This window comes from Sciurus carolinensis, chromosome 12 (genome assembly GCF_902686445.1).
Source record: "Sciurus carolinensis chromosome 12, mSciCar1.2, whole genome shotgun sequence".
Lineage (NCBI taxonomy): Eukaryota > Metazoa > Chordata > Mammalia > Rodentia > Sciuridae > Sciurus > Sciurus carolinensis.
The window spans coordinates 21576979-21598641 of NC_062224.1; the positions used below are offsets into that span (position 1 = coordinate 21576979).

At 42.6% G+C, this 21663-nt stretch overlaps 1 protein-coding gene across 12 annotated transcripts in view; it reads right to left on the reverse strand.

Moving 5' to 3' along the window:
• Kiaa1217 (KIAA1217 ortholog) overlaps positions 1-21663 on the reverse strand; it is a 293338-nt gene that overhangs the window by 41655 nt on the left and 230020 nt on the right. For 7 of the 12 annotated variants that reach the window (XM_047520203.1, XM_047520195.1, XM_047520193.1 and 4 more), the window contains 2 exons: positions 5398-5502; positions 4849-4898 (listed from right to left, as the gene is read on the reverse strand). In XM_047520203.1, coding sequence (XP_047376159.1) covers positions 4849-4898; positions 5398-5502 — 155 coding nt within the window. The remainder of the gene's footprint in view (positions 1-4848; positions 4899-5397; positions 5503-21663) is intronic. The other 5 variants (XM_047520201.1, XM_047520202.1, XM_047520194.1 and 2 more) reach the window with 1 other exon arrangement.

Below are 21663 nucleotides of genomic sequence, written 5' to 3' on the forward strand. Positions count from 1 at the left end.
ATAAGTCCATCAGGGAAGGGCCTGCTTTGGCTAAGGTTTGTTTGTAAAAGAACTTAAAAAGAATCCAAGTAGCTAAGTTTAAGAAATGGGAATGAAAAGGAAGGACTGCCTCCTCTTTAAGGTAATTGTGTGGAACAGGCCTCCAGAGTGGGTGAGTTACTAACTTTCACATGTATACGCATACACACATGCGCGCCCTGGAACACATGAATGCACATGCACACACACACACACACACACACACACACCTGTTCAGTTCTTTCTGGAAGCTTTGTAATGGGCCAAGCTGGCCTTGCTGGACAGAACCCCATTACTTATGTGCATACCCGGGAGTGGCTGGTTACCTAGCAGAGGCCTGTCTTTCCATTCTGGCTCAGCAACCAAGGGACCCTTTCCTTCTCCAGCACACACAACCCTGTAAGTCTCAGTGGAGCTGATGCCCTGGCCTAAAGGTGACCTGCAATGAGTCAGGGAGTGCTGACCACTGTCCTCTGACTAGCTTGGCCTCCACCACACCACTGGAGGGTGGTCAAGGCACAAGTCCTTCACCCTTGGGAGACCATCCAAGGAGAGCAGGTCTCCTCCCTGCCCCTCTAAGGGCTGCTGGGGTGGAAATCAGGAGACTAGATCAGAAGGCATCTTAAAAGATCTGTGAAGGAAACCCGGCACACCAGACCGTGAGCTTTTTGTTATTTTTATGAGCTGACGTGGTTGCTCTTAACAGGATGTCCCCTTCCCCCACCCCCAAATGAAAACGGCCCTGGAAATGAGCAATATTTGCCATCTCTGCAGTTGTTCAAAGGATTATTCTCCACTGGGAAGGTAGGAAGTAAAAGGACATCCAATAGCATTTCCAGTGCAGCAGTATGTCAAGAATTAGTGTTTTCCAGGGTCAGCTATTCTGGGGGAGGATCACAACCAGGCAGAAGTTCTCCTCAGGGGAATCAGCGCCTTATTTTTATCATCATTCCCTGTGTGCCTAAGTGCACGTGTATGCGCGTGCCAACATCCCTACCCCACCACAGAATATTACGTGTACAGTGAAGGGCACCCGCAGGTATCCCTCCAACGGAAATAACACCGTGCTATCTGGCCACCTCCTGTTTGGTGACAGGAACTGTTCTGCTAATTCTTCAACCAGGCGAGGGCTCACCTTCCCTCAACATTCCTCTCCCTCTTTGAACAATCTGAGGACACCTCTGCACCTCATCAATCTTTCACTGTTAGAGAAAAGAGGTCAAGTCTACATGCTACCTGTGACAGCTAAATGCTGGTAAGTGGCATCACAACCAAATTTCTTTATGGAATCTATCCCCACTTTGTTTGAGGTGCTGAGGCTTAAACCTGGGTCCTCACACATGCTACACAGTCGCTGTTCCTCTGAGCTACCTCGCCAGTCCTAGGCTCATCTTTTGAGATGCCCATGTCTTCTTCTATAGTCTCTTTAGTTCATCACATTTGGTTCCTACTCCATCATTCACTGGAATGGCTCTTAGTTGTCAGCCTGATGGGCGTGCTCCAGGGCTGACATGACTCCGTTGCAATGTGACATTGAGTCATTTCTCTTCAGTTACTTTGAACATTTCCTCTCCCTTGCCCTCCTCTACTGCTCCGTCTTGGTCAATCTCTTTCCTAATTCCTTTCTCTTGTCAACCCTTGAAATCCTGCACGTACTATCCTGATTCTCTTCTCACTGGATGTGCTTTCTACAGAGATTATCTCCACCTCCATTGTCTGCCCAGGAATCCCGTGTCCTTGTCACCAGCCTACAGATATCTTCAGCTCCATAGACCAACAGCTTCAAGTCACTATTGGACTTTCCCACAAGCAGGTCAAATTGATTATTTCCACTCATCTTCCTTAAACTGCTTTCTGTTTCTACAGACCTAATTTTAGCCAGGGAGTACGATATCCACTCAATTTTTTAAGTCAGAACCTGGGAATCATTCTCAGTATCCACTCTGTAGTGTGATCTTGAGCAAGTACCAATCTGTTGGATTCTATTTCCTTATCTGTAAAATGGGCCCAAGAGTTATTATGTGGGCTAGTGGAGTGAACACACATAACTGCTCCGTCTGGCACAGGGGGAACCCTTGTGGCTGTTAACTGTGTTATTTCTCTGAGCAGAGTGTCAGAAAGAGATTCTGCCAGCTCTCCCCTCCTCACCTAGAGCCTCGGAAGGTATTGAGGCTGGAGGCGGCAGCAGTACCTGGCTGAGATCTGTAGGTAAATGCGCTGAAGTCTAGATTCAGTATGGAGATGATCTGCTGGTTGAATACCATTAGCGGGTCACCACTTAGGTTCACAGAACCTGGGATTGGCCTTCCATGCCCAGACATGGGTAGTCAATTCTGTCCCCCTCATGCCTGGTTTAGTGAGAGTCAACACAGGATTTGTCCTCAGAACCTCATTCTTTTCTGAGTACTTAACCTATCCCTGGTTATTTATTTTTGTCAGTTACATCTTAATTTGACTCTTATAAAGTACACATTTGGTGTGAATTTATTGTAATAGAATGAACATGGGTTTGAGGTTTGGCAAGACTGGCTGTCACTCTTACCAGCTGTGTGGCTTTGAATGACTAACTTAAACTCTGAGCATCATAAAATAGGGACAGATACACTTCCTTATAGGGTTATGTGTGTTAAGTGTTATGATGTGCAGCAGAACACACTGTGTGCCTTGGATCTACAGTAAACTACATATCCCTAAGGTAACCAGGAAGTCTGATTTTCCCGTACCTTTGGTCAAACAAGTTCCTTGACTTCTATGTAATTCCATTTGTCTACAGAACAGGGCTAATACTTGCTAGGATTCTGGAAGTATTCGTGTATTTTGTGCACTGTATAGAGCTGCTATGGCAACTAAACCCCTGTGGACAGTACCTAGCCTTGAGACATTAGAATGAGAAAGACCAGACTCAGCAGAGACGTGGGAGAAAGAGTGCTCGGTGTTGCCAGTGGCTTTGCAAATGGGTTCCGTCTTTCAGAAGAGAGAGCTGGCAACGTGTCGCTAGGGCTACTAAACTGCTTATCCCTTTGGACTTATTGATTCCAATTTGGGGAAAATATCCAAGGATACATTACACCTGCTCCTTCCCCCATGCTCAAAAGAGACATTTATAAAAATTTTCAAAACAAAGAAATAAAACAACTGGTATATCTTTTCAGAGACTAGGGTATCTTAACATAAAACAATGTGATAAAAGGACAGGTATGTGAACTAGGTTGATAGGTGTCACATGTGTGTGTATAATGTGTTCAGGTTCCTTATTGAAAACATGGAAACATAATTGCTCCTCAGCCTGGAGGCTGGATTCAGGAGTTAATAGGTTAATGCATGAAAAAACCCCATAATAGTGCATGACATATAGAAAGTACTTACTAAATTATTATTCCACAAAAAGGGAAAAGGAATAGAAGGAGAATAATAAACCAGTGTGTGCATATTGATCAATGGTATCAGACACTAATCATTTCTAATAAGGATCCCAAAGCGATGGAAGGTTTTAGTAGTTTCCTTACCCCTGCTCCAGTTCATAAGACATAAGAAAATAAATGAACGAATAACTATCTCCAAGAGAAACTGGCAATTGCTCTGAAAACAAGTTTTAGCAATTTCCATGAAATAATTCTCTGACTTTGGCCAAGGCCACTGATTGATTTCTAAGCAAAATGCTGGAAAAGCAGCCCCTGTTGGCTTTAGAGCTAAACTGTGCTCAGCCAGCGTGAACCAGGGCCAGCAGGGGATTAAACCTAAGTCCCAAATTCTGTCCACTCTACTACACTGCACAAAACTAGGAGATGTGGTTTCCCCAAATAAGGGGTTTCACCCAACTTGCCATATGTTTCTGGGTAATTTAGCATCTGAACACATTTCTGTGGATGATTTCTATTTCTAACTTGAAGGAGGTGTTGGGGGGGACTACATCTTCTCAACAGAGCTCTGCCTGGAGAATGCAGGGGAGGCTGTCACTGAATATACCTGGGGACTAGGAAACTACTCTGATGATGGAAGTGGTCCTCTTCTTGGAGAAGACTGGCATTTAAAAAGCAGAACCTGGGGGCTGGGGAGATAGCTCAGTCGGTAGAGTGCTTGCCTTGTCAGCACAAGGCCCTGGGTTCGATCCCCAGCACCCCCCCAAAAAAATAAATAAATAAAATAAAAAGCAGAACCTGGTCCAAGCACACCTTTTTCTCTCACCCGGACCACTACTGCTCCCTACCGGCTCCTGTCCCTGCTTGTCTATTCTCATGCTGTAGCTGGGCTGATGTCCTTCGCCAGTGTCCAGGCTTCCAATGGTTTCACTCTCCAGTTAGGTCAGCATCTGCGTTCCCTCCACCTGGATGGTTCCTGCCTGTGTTCACCTCCCTAAGTCCTGGCCACGCTTTGCACTTCACTTTGACACTTTCCCAAGGGGATGCTCTCAGTGTAGACCAGCCCTGGGGTTAAACATTTCTCTTGTCCTTCCTGAAACTCAACACACATAAAATTACTTGTCTTATTCTCAACTTTCCCATCGGAGTCCAAGTTCTAGGCAGACTGTCCCTGGGTCTGATGCCTACTGTATCCACCATCCTCATCCAGTGCCAAGCACATAAATATGTCTTGGATGTGTGGCCACATAAATGAATTAATGAATTAGCAAGTGAATGGATGATTGAAGATGACAACGTTTCATCCCCTGAACCAATGACTAACGCTGATTTTTCAGCACTAGCTGGAAGCTGTTGTGTAGGGAGTTATCCCCAAAGCCTTCCAAGTCACACCGACTTGGGGGACTTGGGGAAAGGTCTACTAATTCTGAAACCAGCAGGCCTCCTAGACCTCCCAAGAACATTTACTTACCTGCACTTTCTGTGTGGTTCCTATTGCCTGTGGTTTTCATCATTTTCTCACTGAATGAAAGAAAAAGAGAGTCAGTGACATACTTTCCAAAATGCCCTTATTTTTTTGTACCCTTCATTATTCTAAGCAATTAGCAGTGATGAGATTAAGCAATCATCAGCACCATGACTGGCTTGGATGGAAAAGGCTTCCCAGGTGTGCATCCTACACTGGGAAATGCAGCCAGGCACACTCGTGACTTTAGATGGTGGCAGACGTGGACACAGGTGGACGGTGGTTGCAGGCACTGTGCAGGGGGTGGTCCATGAAGCCACATGCACTGGGAAGCTCATTTGCCCTTTCTGGGTCAAAGTTACCTTCATCCAAGAATTACCAGAAGGAAAACAAAATAAAAAAAAAAATTAAAAAAAACCATGATTCATAGAGACGTGAATATTTTAGCTTTGAAATGATTACGAGGAAACGAATTTGAATGAATGAATGATCTTAATGATTAAAGAGAAACAGGTTGAATTTAAGTTTTTAATTGGATAGCTCATTTCTTTTTACCTAGATGCATCTTTGCTACTACTTGTAATGGGCCCTTTAAAAAGTGCAGACTGAACAAGGCCAGTTAAACTGGCAATCTGCTTCTCCATGGCTTGCATCCTCTCTCTGTAAAACAAGAGAATTGTTTGTTAAAGCTCTATTGACTTTCAGACTGGTTTTTCTAGGTGAATGATCCACCTGAGGGTTATAAAATGTACCACCTACTAGGCCACCAAAGTTCACTCCAACCTGGCTCAGAAACCGGAAGAGCTTGCAAATCCTTGGCTGAGATTGAGATTTGATGATCAGAGTTGAGGATGAAGCCAGTGACCTCACTAAAAAGACACTGTGCAGACCATCAGAGGCCTTCTGGAAAACTGAAAGGAAGAGAGCAATCTTCCTCAAATACTTCTGTTGGTGCATGATGTGTTTTTGAGGGTTTCTGTCCTGCTTTGTTATTTTACCTTGCACCAAAAGGCTCCTCTCTGGACAAGGGTGCCCTAGGCTAGGTGCTGCACAGTCACTCACAGTTCTAAATTGTTCTCTGCTGGGAGGCTGCAGGATGGTTTTTGTGTGAATGATGGAGATGTTTGCTGTATGTGTATTTACACTTCTTTTATAGCCCAAGGGCAACACAAACAAATGTCTCTTATTAAGACCGTGGAAAATATGATTGAAATTAGTGTATGTTTGGGAATAGATGATGCTCAATCTGGATGCCGTAGAAACTTTAGCCTGGAGGCTTTTATAGAATCAAGCAGGAAAATGAACATCCCTAACAACCTGATATCACAAGGCGTTGATAAAAACAACGCCCTTCATTATTGACTCCAGACAGATACCATACCTCTCTGTCTTCAGGAACTCACGGGGGCCATGGCAGACATTTCAGATAGGATCACATTTCTGGACCTCAGACAATGGACATTTCACAGAACAGTCACTGTTATTTTCGACACATTATAAAAACAACTGACTACATGAAGAGTGGCATCAAATGTCACCTCCTGTGAATTCATTTATGCATACCTGGTAGCTAAAAACAGGAAGAGAGGAGAGAATGGCTTAAATAGTACGGGTAGCTCACTGTCATACCCCATGAGCAGGTGTCCTATGTGAGCTTGGGATAAGCGACCACGTGGGTCTCAGTTCATGGATCTTTCATGGGAACAACGGTGATTCCTATGCTACGAACAGCGTATGCATACACTATGGCTCTCAAATACAGTTCAGTGACTTTCTCTGGTACTCAGGGGAACAAATAACAGTGACCTATTCTTTTACGAAGTTGGGCTCATTGAGAGATGATACATCCATGTCCTAACTTTTATGGCATTTTCAAGCACGGCTTGATGAGTTGTACCTTGGAATGGGACCCACATCACCATGTGACATTTCAGTTTTGCAATTACACGCCTCTGACTTCAGAAGTCCATGCATTTTCTTTAGTTTAAAATGGATGGTCTGTCACAACACTGAATTTTTCAGATATAAGTTATGCAGTAAGGATCATTAATGACTGTAAACCCCAAAAAGAAAAAAAATTAGGTATCGATAGTATGATTTCTCTGTTCTAATGGAGTAGAAAGAAATCTCCAAAGGTGAATGTGGAAATGCATCTCTATGGAGTGACTTGGCAAATGTCTCCAGGCACGCCAGTGGATGCTGAACCTCATGAGTTATAGATCAGTCACACCTCTTTCCCATAAAATTGCTAACGTGTCAAAGAGAAAAATTAGTCAGAAATTCAAATAAGGAAAGCAGGTTAGTAAAAACCCAGTGGGAATCCCAAGTTTACTGAACCAAGTCACACAGTGATATCTCAGAAGCAATGGGGTAATGGTGATCATGCACTGGCCATAATGGAGACAGGAACTCACACAAACTTTTGGGAAATTAATGACTTCTTTGGGGAAGTGCTCAGTATCAGGTGATAGTCTTCCCTTGCCCTCATTTGTCCCACAGGGGCTGGCTCTGTCCCCAGCAGTGCTTGAAGCCAAACTTATGTCCCTAAGATAGGAGATCCATTCAGAACTACGAGTTTACCAGTATCTTATTCAATCTCAGGCAATGCAAAGAAGGTATCTTTTCTTTTCTTTCTTTCTTTTTTTTTTTTTTTAAAGTGGCATGGTATTTTTAGAATCTAGATGGCTGTGGTTAAGAAATGACTTAAGGGTTCTGTACAACTAGGGGTGAGATTGTGAGGCATGGTAAGACCCAAGAACACAAAGAAGACAGTGATATTAAGAAATGCAAGAAAATAGGTGAGTCTACAACTGCTAAGACTCTGCTAAGAGGCAAATGGTGGAAGGGATTCCAATGCAGGACATGGGCACAATGCTGATTAGGGTTAAACCAGTGTTCTTTCTGAACCCTCTCTGATCAACGGCTTTCATTATCTTTTCCAACAACGGAGAGCAGGAAAAAGAAAAAAAGAGAAAGAAACAAAACAAATAAAACAAAAATCCCCCCAAACATAGCACCAAAATGATTCTAGATAGAGGACATTGATCTTCAACTGGTTTATCACGATGGTTAGAATTCTAGAAAGTCAAGCACAGGCTAAGTCATCTCCACGCAGGAGTCTGCAGGGTGAACACTGGCATATTCCTCAGCTCTATGGGTACCTAGATTCTCCCCTGGGCTTCCCTCAGGTAAAGGTTTTAGGACCTGGAGAAAGACAATTCCCCAATCACATCTCATTCCCTTATCCTTTAGGGCATAGTTGTAGGACTTCCTGGGATGAGATGCTCAGGAGCAAAGCACTATATCTAATGGGTATTCAGGGGCTCCATGCACCTTCTCATATTGTAAGTTAGTGCATGAACACTCCCTGGGTGGCCTCTTCCCAGGCAGGGCCGTCAGGAAGGAGATGTGATGTAGCAGAGACATAGGGTGAGATGACTGACATCCTTCTCTGAAGGGTTCAGACGTTTGAGCCAGGCAGCAGAGAGGGAGCGTGTCTCTCCCCGGCCCCAGAAAACAGCAGGGTCTGAGCACGATGCAGCCAGCAAGGCACAGCACACTGAGCACAGACGTGTGCTGCTGCGTCTCAGCCAAAACCACCCTACGAAAATACAATTCTTTTGACACATGGTAATGAGAAAAGTTTTCCCCTCTTAGTTAATCATCAAAGTGTTTCTGGTTTCAGGATTCATTTGAGGGAGATTATCTGATTTATAAATTCATAAATAAGATTGTCTTTCCATTTCATGGTTGGTAATCTGGAAACAATTTTATGGTTTAACTAAATTACAGCAACTGGAAATTTACGCAGCCTTCTCCCATGATGAAATGCTATGAAGTATGTTTTAATGTAAAAAGGGAAAAATATAAAAGAAATGCAGTGGAAGAAGGGAAATTAAACACAACCCTGTCATTTTACTGCAGTGGCAATTTTGCATGATAATCATCAGAATATTAAAGATGCCTGGGCTAATTCCTGCCAACGTCACTGGCTTTAAGGTATTACAGAACTGGGGGGTAATTACTGTTGAAAAGATGGTTTCAAAAATGACTTCATAAACCATTTTATATAATTCCATAAACCATATTTATGTGATTAGTAGGTATGGTTAACTAGTTATTTAGTGTCATAAGTCAGCTTGGCTGAATGAATCTTCTGGAGGTCCAAACATAATATGAATAAAAAAATTTCAAGTCACATTCTGAAAGTGCTGATTCTGGTTTCAATGACTACTGCTTTTTTTTTTGTTTTTACTTTTGGTGCTGAGGATGGAACCCAGGGCCTTGCACATGCTAGGCAAGTGCTCTACCATGAAGCTATATTCCCAGCTATTTTTAATGTTTACTTTGAGACAGGGTCTTGCTAACTTGCCCAGGCTGCTCTTGAACTTGGGATCCTCCTGCTCAGGCTCCCTAGCGGCTGGGATTACAGGTGTGTGCCACTGAATCCGGCTTCAGCTACTGCTTCAGCCAGGTTTCCTCTAAGCCCTATGTCTGTCTGTGACCACACTGCTTGGGGTCAGGGGTGGCTCTCTGTTTTCAGAGTGTAGGGAAAGAAACTGGCGTTCAGGGAAATATTTTTGGCCAGTGACTCCATTTATACAATTTTTGATTCAAATTTCACCTTCACCAGTTTTTGAGAGGGCTGGGTCTTTGAACCGATCCAGGCCTCATTTAGCCCGAATTAGGTTCTTATCCCGTAGAGCTAAGCAATTTAATGGCTATTAAGAAATAGGTCAACGCTGTAGCAAGCACGAGACTGGCAAGTCCCCTATACTGAATCCCACAAGATATGCTTTTAAATGTCCAAAGGAGCTACAGAGGAGTTGACTGGACCCAGCCAACTGAGCTGATGAGATTAGCTCCCAATCAGAAGCACTAACCTTCCTAACCGGTTATTTTTTTTGAAAACCAGTGGCACAGGAGTCAGGAAGAACTCCAGTAACCAAGAATGGCCTTCGAAGAGTACTTCTGAGGTGCCCGCCAATTCACTTCCGATTCTAATATTTTGTGAATTTTTTTTGCTTCATGCTCATGATCTTTCATCTTTCTCCCCTGAGAAAGTGATGAATGGTCACTGAGTTGGTCGGCAGGTATTGCTGTGCCAGGTGTGGATGGGTGCTATGTGCTTCCACCTTAAACAGCGCAGAACAGAGCCTGGTCAATCCCAGCAGCGCCCTCTTCTCATGATATCTAATTTCCAATTAGAAATCTAATTCAACGGAAACCTTTAGTCCTGGTAGTGCTCCGGGCATCCTCTACACCTGAAGAGTCAACAGGTTTAAAGTGAAGCCATGCCCTTACTTGTTCATGCCCTGAGTCTATGGTACAAGGGGAAAAAACCTGAGTAAAGGCATTGTTTTCCAATGAGTCAAACAAAAATCCCTGGAGTCCAAATGATCTGAATTTATGGGAAATCCTCACATATATGACTCTATTTGTATTTTCTATTTCTGCCCAAAGTTAATCTACTGGTTACAAAAAAAAAAAAAAAAAAAAAAGCAGCAAACCTATATAACTAAAGAAGTGGTTCCAAAGCCTCCCAATAAAATTAACTTATCATTGAAACATCTGGATTTATTGAAGGGATGTTGGTGATTGAATCTGCTATTTTTTCCCCCCTCTCTGACTTCTGCTCATGGGGAGAGCAGGAAGACTGAGTATATTCTGTATTCCTTGTTGTGACTTCAATCCATCTCAATGTGTCCCCTGCTTCTGATTTTGGAATTACACATCTGTAAGTTTGGTTCCAACAGCCAGGAAATTCATTTCCACATCTTTGGATGATTTCAGCCCAGGAAGCTGTCTTCCTCTCTGACACACCTGGCCCACCTTCTAAAGGTTCTTCCACCTCCCAATAGCACCACAGACTGGTGACCAAGCCTTTAACAGATAGGCCTTTGAGGGACATTCCATATCCAAATTATCACCAGCTGGGCGTGGTAGTGCATGCCTGTAATCCCAGTGGCTCGGGAGGCTGAGGTAGGAGGATGGCGAGTTCAAAGCCAGCCTCAGCAAAAGTGAGGCTCTAAGCAACTCAGTGAGACCCTGTCTCCAAATAAAACACAAAACAGGACTGGGGATGTGGCTCAGTGGTCGAGTGCCCCTGAATTCAATTCATGGTACCAAAAGCCAAACCAAACCAAACCAAACCAAACCAAACCAAACCAAACCAAACCAAAAAACCAACCAACCAAATTATAGCACCTGGTATGGACCTCACAATCCCTCACCACCTGCTGACAGGACTCTTGTTTCTAGGTTCTTTCCCAGCCTCCTTGTGTCCAGGCTAAATTGGCTTTGCCTTTTGACTATCTAGGAGGGGAAATAAATGAAAAGAAATGACCCCTCTTGTCCCTTCTGTTTTTTCCTACCCATTTCCTTTTGGTGAGGCTTTAAGGAGCTAGAGTAGGGGAATCCTCTTACTAGTCACCCCAGTTCAATATCTCTTGTAGCTTTAGTATCTACACAGAATGCTTTCAGATTCTTAAACTCTTTTTTTCAATCTTACTCTGACCTTGAATTCTAACTCAGGATGGTTTTACTGTCTATATCTGAAACTCCAAAATCTCTATTAAGTAAAGCAACTTTTTGTTGTCTTCAGTTCCCTTATTTATACAAACTAACCCTTTGCCTCCATCAGTCATCAGTATTTTTGGGATAGTCCCTGTTAATTTCTCTGGCTCCTTACTCAGTGTTAGTCAGGCTTATCACTGTGACAAAATACCTGAGATACACAACTGAAAAAAAGAGGAAAGGTTTAATTTGGCTCACAGTTTCAAGAGGTTTCAATTCAGGGTCACTTGGCCCTATTGCTTTGGATCTGTGGTAGCACAGCACATGCTGGTGGGAGCACATGATGGCGGAGGTCTGTTAACTGCATAGCAGCCAGGAAGCAATGAGAGAGACATGTAAGGGCCAGGGTTCCAATATCCCATTCAAGGGCATTCTGCCAATGACCTAACTTCCTTCCACTGTGTCCCTTCTATTTCTTCCCATGCCATTTCCTTTTGGTGATGTTTTAAGGAAACAGAGAGGAGCTCGTTGTCACTAGGCAGCCATGTTTTCCCAAGTCAGGAAAGAGACAGTGATCAAACCATCTGAAATGCTCTGAGGTTAACTGATGATGCATGAAGATACACACATGTAAGGATGTCTGTTTAAAAGGAAACTGGAAAAAATGGAGCCCCATTTACATATATCTGGAGGAAAAAAATCTATTTCTATCTTCATAAATGTACTCAGGCACTGAGATAAAAGCTTCTGTGGGATGCACGTACTAGTAACTGATGGTGTTCATTTTCCCAAAGGCTTGGGACTTGTTTGATTATCAACAATCAACGTCAGTTCACTTCATTAATCACTTTGGGTGTGGGTGCAGGTGCCTGGGATCCAGTATGCCAGAATCTTTCTTCCTTGTCCCAGGCTTCAGATGATCTTGCTTAGGTAGACATGGGTGCTATATCCTAACCAGGATTCTGAGGGCTTCCTATATTCTCAGCACTGTCAACAAGGTACTCCTGGATGATGGAGACAGAGCAGTCAGCTCGGAAATAGTAAACCTCCTGAGACCTGACAGGTGGCTGCATCATGTAGCCACATCAATGTTTATATCAGCTCAACTCACAAGCAGCTCAGCTAAGCTATGGAACCAATGTAGGTGTCCTTCAACAGATGAATGGATAAAGAAAATGTGGTCTATATACACAATGGAATATTACTCAGCCATCAAGGAGAATGAAATGATGGCATTTGCTGGTAAATGGATAGAACTATCAGGCTAAGTGAAATAAGCCCGTTCCAAAAAACGAAAGGCCAAATGTGCTCTCTGATATGTGGATGATAACACACAAAAAGGGAGAGTGGGGAGGAGAAGAATGGAAGTACTTGGATTAGACAAAGGGGAACAAAGGGAATAGGAAAGGCAGTAGAATTAATTGGACACCACTTTCCTAACCTTGTATATGAACATATGACCAGGGCAACTTCACATCAGGCACAACCACAAGAATAGGATCCTAATTAGAATAAGCTATACTCCATGTATGTACAGTGTGTGAAAATCCAGTCTACTGTCATGTATATCTAAAAAGAACAAATAATAATAAAAAATGTGGTAAAAAGCTGGGAATATAGCTCAGTTGGTAGAGTGCTTGCCTCGCAAGCATAAGGTCCTGGGTTCAATCCTCAGCACCACAAAAACAAAACCAAAAACAAAAATGTGATAAAATTAAAAGAGCTAACGTGAATAACTCTGGTAAAAATGGGAGCATTTTACTAAAGGAAGAGGGGAAGGAGGCTGGTAGAGCGGAGTGATCTAAGGAGGGCCCCAGAACACTGCCTTTTCAGTTGAGGACAGACTGAATTGGCAGGGACACATGGGGAGACCTCATAGGAGGCTACATGGTGGACTGGGTGAGATGGCGGTGGCTTGGACCAGGAGGTCCCTGTGAAGGAAAGAGTTAAGAGCTGGAATTAAGACATCTTTGCATATAGATCTGACTGTATCCTCAGGGTGTTCAAATGTGACGCCCTTCAGGAGGACACCAAGGTCTAAGTGACTAGATGGATGGAGTTGTCACCGCCTGAGATGGGAAGACAGAAGTTCACTTTTGGACATGCTGCATTCAAGGTGACACCCTGACACCCAAGGGGAGATATAAGGTTCTACTCGTAAGTCACCGAATGTCTGAGTCCCAGTTTCCTCAGCCATCCAGCTGGGATACCAACCCCCTTACCTCTTACAAGACTGTCATCCTACAGTGACGTGGGAAATGGGAGCAAATGATGAAATGAGCAGGCAGGTCTCTTATAACCTGTGTGGCATTATGGAAGGTGAGGCTAGCGCATACCCCTTCACGTCCATGCATTTAACCAATATCTCTTAGGTACTGATCAGGCACAGTTCAAGGTGCTGGGGATATGTGGTAAATAAAACAAAGGGCTTGCCCTTGTGAACGTTCATCCTGGGGGCCAGGCTCGAGGTGCAGTAAGCATATGTGATATTATATACACACAAACATAATATGCACGTATATATTATATAAGCTTATCCCCCCTGACATATATTTTGGTACTGAGGATTGAACTCAGGACACTCAACCACTGAGCCATATCCCCAGCCCATTTTTGTATTTTATTTAGAGACAGGGTCTCACTGAGTTGTTTTAGTACCTTGTTAAGTTGCTTTGAACTCACCATCCTCCTGCCTCAGCCTCCTGAGTCACTGGGATTATAGGCATGCCCGGCCAACACATATATAATCATTTAATTGACTGCACCATGAAATATAAAAGTATATAAGCACATATGTTTATATGTAAACACACATTATTTAATTACTTACACTTTTTACATATTTGCCCGTGGTTGGGGTAGGACCAGGGGTGTTGCCATGTCCTAAATGATGATCAGGAATGGCCTCCCTGAGCTGAGGGCTTTTGGGTAGAGTCCTGAGGTTGGAGTCTAGTCAGTGGGTGTTTGGTGGGAGAATGCAGAAGCCAGCAGAAACGACAACTGCAAAGTCCTGAGGCAGGAACCTCTCTGACAAGTTCCAACCCAGGACACTGTGAATGTGGAGCGAAGTTTGTGACACGGAATGTAGGAGGTTTGCTACAGTTTGGATCTTGAATGTCTCTCAAAGGCCCATGTGTTGAAGGCTTGGTTCCTAGCTTGTGGCACTACTGGGAGGTGGTGGAACCTTTAAGAGGTGGGGCCTAATGGAAAGAAGTTAGGTTACTGAATTATGACCTGGAAGGGGATATTGGGACCCTGGCTCCATTTACTCTTTGCTTCCAGGTCACCATGAAGTAAACAAGCCTCTTCCACTACACTCTTGCCATGCTGTACTTTGCTACCACAGACCCAAAGTGATAGGGCCAAGTATTCATGAACTGAAATCTGTGAAACCATGAGTCAAAATAAACCTTTTCCCTTATCAATTTGCTTATCTCAGGTATTTTGTTATAGGTAACAGAAATCTATCTGATACAAGGCTGAAGGTCTCAGCAAATAGACAGCACAGGGTCTCAGAAGACTTCTACCCCTCGTTTAAAGGATTACAGATATCCATTGCCTTTTGTCCACCACCCAGAGGAGATAATTTCTGAAATCCAATCTGACTTTGAATTCCAGAATTACAAATTTTCTTGTTGGAAGGAATTTGTTTGGGCCTCATACTTCTTCTCATTATGGGTCTATGATCTTGATAGAAGAGAGAAAAAAAAAAAAACCTTAGGGTGTGGCAGCCTGGGCAAGTAGGGCAAAGCTTAGCCACACCTAGGCTTATACTCCCAATGCACACAATTTCTGACACTCCAGCAGGGTTCTTCCGAGCACAGCAAATGCATCTGGGAAGTCCTCCAGGTAGCCTTTCATCTATTTCACAATTTACTTTCTGTGCAGCCTGTTCTGGTTGGGACCAGAAAACGGTTCCAAGTCAGGGACAAGGACACAATAGTCTCTCAGATCCAAATGGCCAGCATGACTAGATGACTTCATGGTTTTAGATCAGTAAGGCTCTTATTAATAGAGAACTTTCTGGTTCACAAAGTGCTTTTGTACCTGTTTTCACTTAAACTGCCCAGAACCCTTGAGAAATACTAGTGGCCATCCCCAGATTATAGCGAAGGTGTCTGAAGCTCAGTGAGGCAGGGATTTCTTTGGGAATAACAGCAAATTAGTCTTCAGACCTCCATGCCAGTGTTCTCTCTGTCCTTGGCTCGGATTTGAGTCCTGCGGTGACGTGCAACCTGGGGTGAGGCACTTCTCTTCCTGTTGGCTCTCCATTGGGTGACTACAGCCTCCACTCCCTAGGGAGAGCCTACACCCTGCTTCATGAAATCACTTACTTTGCATTTTTTCTCTCTTCCCTGAGGGAAATCTTTAATATTCATGCTCTGGAAATGACATCTCCTTTTTTTTTTTTTGGTACAGGTACAAACTAGTAGGAAGAGCTGTTCATTCATGTTAGGGCCTATAATTTACCTTCAAATGAGAGATGGCGTTAGAAGCTATGAGGAGATGTCTCTTGAGTGGTCCTCAGGTGGTTGTGAAAATAAGCTCCCTCTCCCACTCGCTTTTGATCTATAAAATCTTAGAGTGGATGCCAAAGACAAAAAGATAATGATGCTTAGAAAAAAGAAGGAAGATATTTTCTATATGTGGCCTGTTTCTTTATTCATTTTGTCTTCTTAGTTACTTGTGCATGATGGGGGAGGTAGGGACATGCTATCTTCATCCACGAAGAGAAAAGAATGTTGAGACAGAATGATGATGATGAAAATATCTGACTAGCATAGCCCTGGCCGTAGCACCTTTGGGGTTCCTATTCTGTTTTTTCTTCTCTAAAGTCAGGCATTGAAGTATTTGCTGATAATACAACTTGGCCTACGCAAGAGTAGTGGGCAATACTGACTTTTTAAGACCTGCCATTTTTAAAAAATATTTTTTACATGCTGATAGACCTTTATTTTATTCATTTATTCATATGTGGTGCTGAGAATCGAACCCAGTGCCTCACACATGCCAGGCAAGTGCTCTACCTCTGAGCCACAACCCCAACCCAAGACCCACCATTTTTGAAAGTTAGAATTCATGCTTGGACTTGGCTATATTTTTGAATCACATCGTTCATTGAAAATAAAGTCTAGATTTCAAATAAGGATGAATATAATCTCCCTGATCTTCCCCCTGAGAGGACAGCTAATCACTACAGAGGCTAACATGCTCCTGGCATTAGGAGAGCCTGAGATTAGGCACCTGCTGTGCCACTGGCTGTTCCCATAAGCCCCATCCCTAGGCTGGGTGGTTGCCATGTTGAATCTACACAAGGTTGATCTTGCCATCTTTTAAGGAGGCTAAATCTGCACCCTCACATTACTCTTCTCTTTGAAGAGGCTCTAGTTGGAAAAGAAAGGGAGTTATCTGAAGTACACAGGCAACTCTGGTTTCGTTTGTGGTTTCAGACTTAAGGTCTCTGATTGACAGCACCTCATGAATGTTCAGAGAAGATGGAGAGGTGCATTTTAATTTGATATAATGAGGGAAGTTGATGGATTTTACTTTTGAAAAATTGGTTTAAAGCAGCACAGATCTTGTGGCAGTCATTCTCTGATATTTTGGACAGAATCTCCCCAGCAGTCTTCTGTCAGATCTCAAATATATTTATCAGATATCTATTGCCTGAACTCAGCAAAGAAAGGTCTAGCAAATATTACTTAACCATGAAATTATATTCCTGTGATGGAAGTAATAGCTCTATTTACTGGTACTTACTTGATATCTGAGACTGGCAAAAGTATCATATTGTAATGTCATTTTTATAGGTACGGTAATGGTAGAAATATAAATTTTGGAGAAAGATCAGTCTGCCATCTCAAATGAGATCTTTTCATTTCCTCATGTACGTGCCTTATATTCCAGACCATCTTAATATTCTCATGGAGGCTTCTAGACCAGAATAACTTTGGGAAAGTGCTCCCTTTTCTGAATTCTTAGCAATTACCGTCTGTATCACTACTTTGGAATTAATTATGTACGAGCAGCCCCCAAATTATGGCAGTCTTGTAATTGAAAAGTTTACTTGTACTTTCATTGTTTAGAACTTGCAATAAGTGGTGGTTGGATTTCCAGCTGGCCCACGGAACCCTCTTTAACCTACAATGTATTATTAATCCTATTGTTGTTCGGCATCGTTTCCAAGGAAAATGTGTCCTAACTTTCCAGCTGGACTTTGCAACATTGGGAAAAAATCTCTCCCTGAAGCTCAAGCCTTTGGGAGATGTGCTGGACTTGGCATGTCCTCCTCCCTCCTTCCTGCTTTGCTAGGAGACACTGTCACTCTTGAGATGACAAGAAGAACATCAAGGGTATTATCGAAGCCAAAAAAATGCCACCAATGAAATCCTGTTGTAGTTATTTCTCCAAAATGGGTATTCAGTAGGCATTCAGAGCCCAAAAGCTTCCTGTATTTAACTGTGGCATAACTTACACACGTATACTAAACTTTTCATGTTTTATGATGGTCTTCTCGGTTTATTTGCCTTGTGTATGAGAACCACATCTAAATTTTTTGGAGAAAAGCATCCAGTTGACAGCTAAACCCAGAAGCTTAATAAACATTTATTGATCCATAATTAGGATTTCCTGAAATAGCAATTCAGGCAAGAGCTGGGTCAGTCGAGTGTTATCAGGTATCCAAACAGACAACCTAATAATTTCAGCCAAACCTGTTAGGGGTCTTTATCATCAGTCATATAGCTTAGAAGCAATCTTAAAAGGATGACCCACAGCTGGCTTCTCTTTTTGTCCCTGAACCCAAGAGGATACACCGCTCTAATACTTTCCTGAAATGGACTTAAAAGTGGCTCTATTCTAATTTGAATCTTTAAGCCCCCTAATTCTACTCTCTGTTCCAATTAGGTTTACTTTCTCACCACCCCTATTCAATCATATTGTGTTTTTTGGTATTATATTTAAAAATATGCCTCCTTATCTCTTCAGGCAGTCCTTTGTCCAAGCCATCTCTGTGTATTTTATCTCCCGGTAGCGTTTAGTAGAGTGCTCAATGTAGGAATTCTTGGGTTCTTGCTGTATTTCATGTATCCTATGAAGTAGTTACTATTATTTCTCCATTTTACAAATGAGCACACAGAGGCAGAACAAAATTCCATAAGTGGTCAAAGACATTGGGAAGAAGTACTGGAACTGGGATTTGAACCCAGGCAGTCTGCCTTTGAAGTCTACGAGAAGTTACTGCTTCTCAATAAATGGTTGCTGGGAGATCGATTGAATTGATGGTAATAACAGCAAGTTCTGTCAACAACGAGTTGCTTTACCAAGAAGTAAGTTATGGCAGAATTGAAGTAATAATTGGTGTGATTCATGTCTTATGAATGTCACAATTTGCATGTATTGAGCATGAGCAGCCTTTCATTTCTCTACTTCATTATGTTTTTTGAAAACTCCAAATTTTTTTGATCAATGTTTCTCAACAAGGAGCATTTTAATTTGGTGAGGGGCATTTGACAATTTCTGGAGACATCTTTGATTGTCAAGACTAGGGCAGGCTTGGGGCATATTTTGCTCCAGGGGGTCTACCAAAGACCTCTAGGCCAAAGAGGCGGCTGCTCAGCACAGGTCACCCCCTCCCCACCACTCACAAATCATCAGGCCTGAACTGTCAACAGCGCACAGAGACCAAAAAGCCCTGCTTTAGAGTGGTATCAAGTAGTTAGGAGATCTCTGACGTGGCTCACTTATGACTAACCAAGAAGGGGGTTGGGGAAGCAATCATTCTTTTTGGGTCACTCAGACTCACTGCTCCCTAGCAGGATAAAGCACAGCTTAGAAAATCTTCAAAAGTCTGCCAGTCACTGTGGACATTTTAAATGATAGAAACCCAAATTTAGACTTTCACCCAATCAACTGCTAAACCAAGGATCCATCCCACCTCTCAAAGCTACCATCACAATAACATTTAATCCTTGTAAAATGAGAAACTGTTAAAAAGATTAAAAACAGACACACACCACCAGTTAGCATGCAGGTTTCTGAGACACAGTTTTTCTTAGTCTTCCTAACTGACCCAAAACAAGAGTTTCTGCTCACTTAAGTCTACAGTGTTGCAAAAATCCTAAGAGGTCTCACGTGGCTTTTCTTTGTCTAGACACAGGGCAAGAACTTGCTCCTAAGTGAGCCTCTTTCCTCTTTTGTTGGATTTAGCTGCCCTAGGTAAAGAACAGTGTAAAAATATGATCTCAGCTCAAGTTTACTGAGTCTGACAAATCATATTCCATTTGGAGGAATCTGTTACACATTTGGAAGGGGAGTTATTAGTCACTTAGCAATGAGCACACTTGAATTTGGAGAGTTATTTCGAAAAAGATGTTTTACACTATACAATCCAAGCTACAAACAGAAAATAGCAAAACATACATGTCCTCAAATTTTACAATTCTTGAGGGCTGTTTTATGTGCCCTGGGTAGAGAGCATGATGCTGTTTAATTAAGTCATTTCATAACCTCACGCACTGTCTGCCATAAGCTGTCTCCCTCTGCATCTCTCCTAGGTTTTCAGACCCACTTTCCTCTTGAAGACCCAGGTGAAGGGTGTCACTTGGGTACAGCCACTTCAGCACTTAAGGTTGTCTTATTTCTAGAAGTTCAGACATGAGAACTGCTGTCCTGAAAGTCAAAGTGGTTGTGATCTGTTACTTTACTCCAACGTCCATGGGCTCCTTGGAAGAACCCCCCCAAATCACATACCATATACTCTGTGTTTTTTAGATCTTCTAGATAGAATGGGTCATTAGTAGATACTTATTGAAGCACCTTTGAAAAGAGACGGCAAATTCATTAGAAAAAGGCCCGCGACTAAATATAAGAATCAAGATCGAGCCATTTAGTCTTTAGCTCTTCATTTCCATGTCAACTGCGTGTTCCTTCAAGTAAGCTACGGTTGGGTGGCTCTTGGGTATGGACGTGAAAGACTTTTTCTCTGATTACTAACGTCCTGCGGTTATTTGGGCTATAACATGGAAGTGCTCTTTGGAACGGTATTTGAATCCAGCAGCGCCCAGAAGAAAGCAGAGCTATGAATTTCTCAGTCTCCCTCCTGTGTTTTTGTAGCTTCACATCTTAGATGCAAAATTTCACTTGAGAGTCTCATATAAAAAGCACTCTAAGATTTATTTGCTTTTTAATATTATGAAATTGCAACAGAAATTGGTTTGGCACTTTATACCCTGTACTCGTGAAGTTAGACTTTAAGGGGTTGAACACTCTTTAAAAGTACTTATCCAGATTAAATATTTCTAAAATAACGTCATGGGATAAGCAAGACAATGGACTATAATTTTGTGCTTCAGTAATTGTTTCTGGTGTTCTTATTTTAATTTTTTTTCTTTGACATAGTACTCAGATGCATTTTTTTGAAAACAAAATCGACCAAGAATGTTCTCTTCCTTCTTTCCCTACTTCTGCATAATTGTGCTAATATATTAGCTAGGGCAGTTATGTTTTAAATGGCATGTATATATTTAGCAGTATAATTATGCAAATTCTACCATGTTTATTATTGTAAATATCCTTTGGGAGCAGTTACTTAGCATCTAGTCCTGAAACAATTTTTCAAGGATTCTGGTTGAAATGCTCAGAATTCACTCCTGAATTTACTTCTTTGCTATATGAAGATGGGGCTCATGGTTCTCAGTCCCAAGAAAGAATATACTACACGGTAGTAAAAAGTATAGATTCTTGAACAGGTCTGGACATTTTATGCCCCTCTCTGGCTCTGTAACCTGGGCAAACTACTTAACCTGTCTGAGCCTCAGTTTTTGCATCTGTAAAGGAGGGATGATGTTAGTACGTACCTCAGTGGGTTGTCAGGACAATTACATCTCCTGATGTGTACAAACTACTTACATAGGCTTGCTCATAAAAAGATAAAGTAAATGATAACTGCCATCAACAGTCATGTAACACCCAGCAACCCTGCATTTCAGTCCAGTTACCAAGCTCTCCAAGAGTTCACTGTCAGATTCAGAGGGATAGCCGGAGAGAAGGAAATGGGCACAGGTCCTACGCGTCTCCCTTTGTCCCACCTTCTTGCCTGTTTTGGTAGCAGTGGGGAGATGGGTAAGGAGACGGAGAGCCAAAGTTCCAGAGTTCAGTTCTTTTGACTAGAGAGTCACTATTCACTCTTGGCATTTGCCCGGCTGAGCTGGGATGGAGGTTAGTCTTTTACTAATAGCAGCTATTAATACAGAGGGTATATGAGTGTCTGCATGGCTGTCTGTATCTGCGTCTACGTGCTTATAT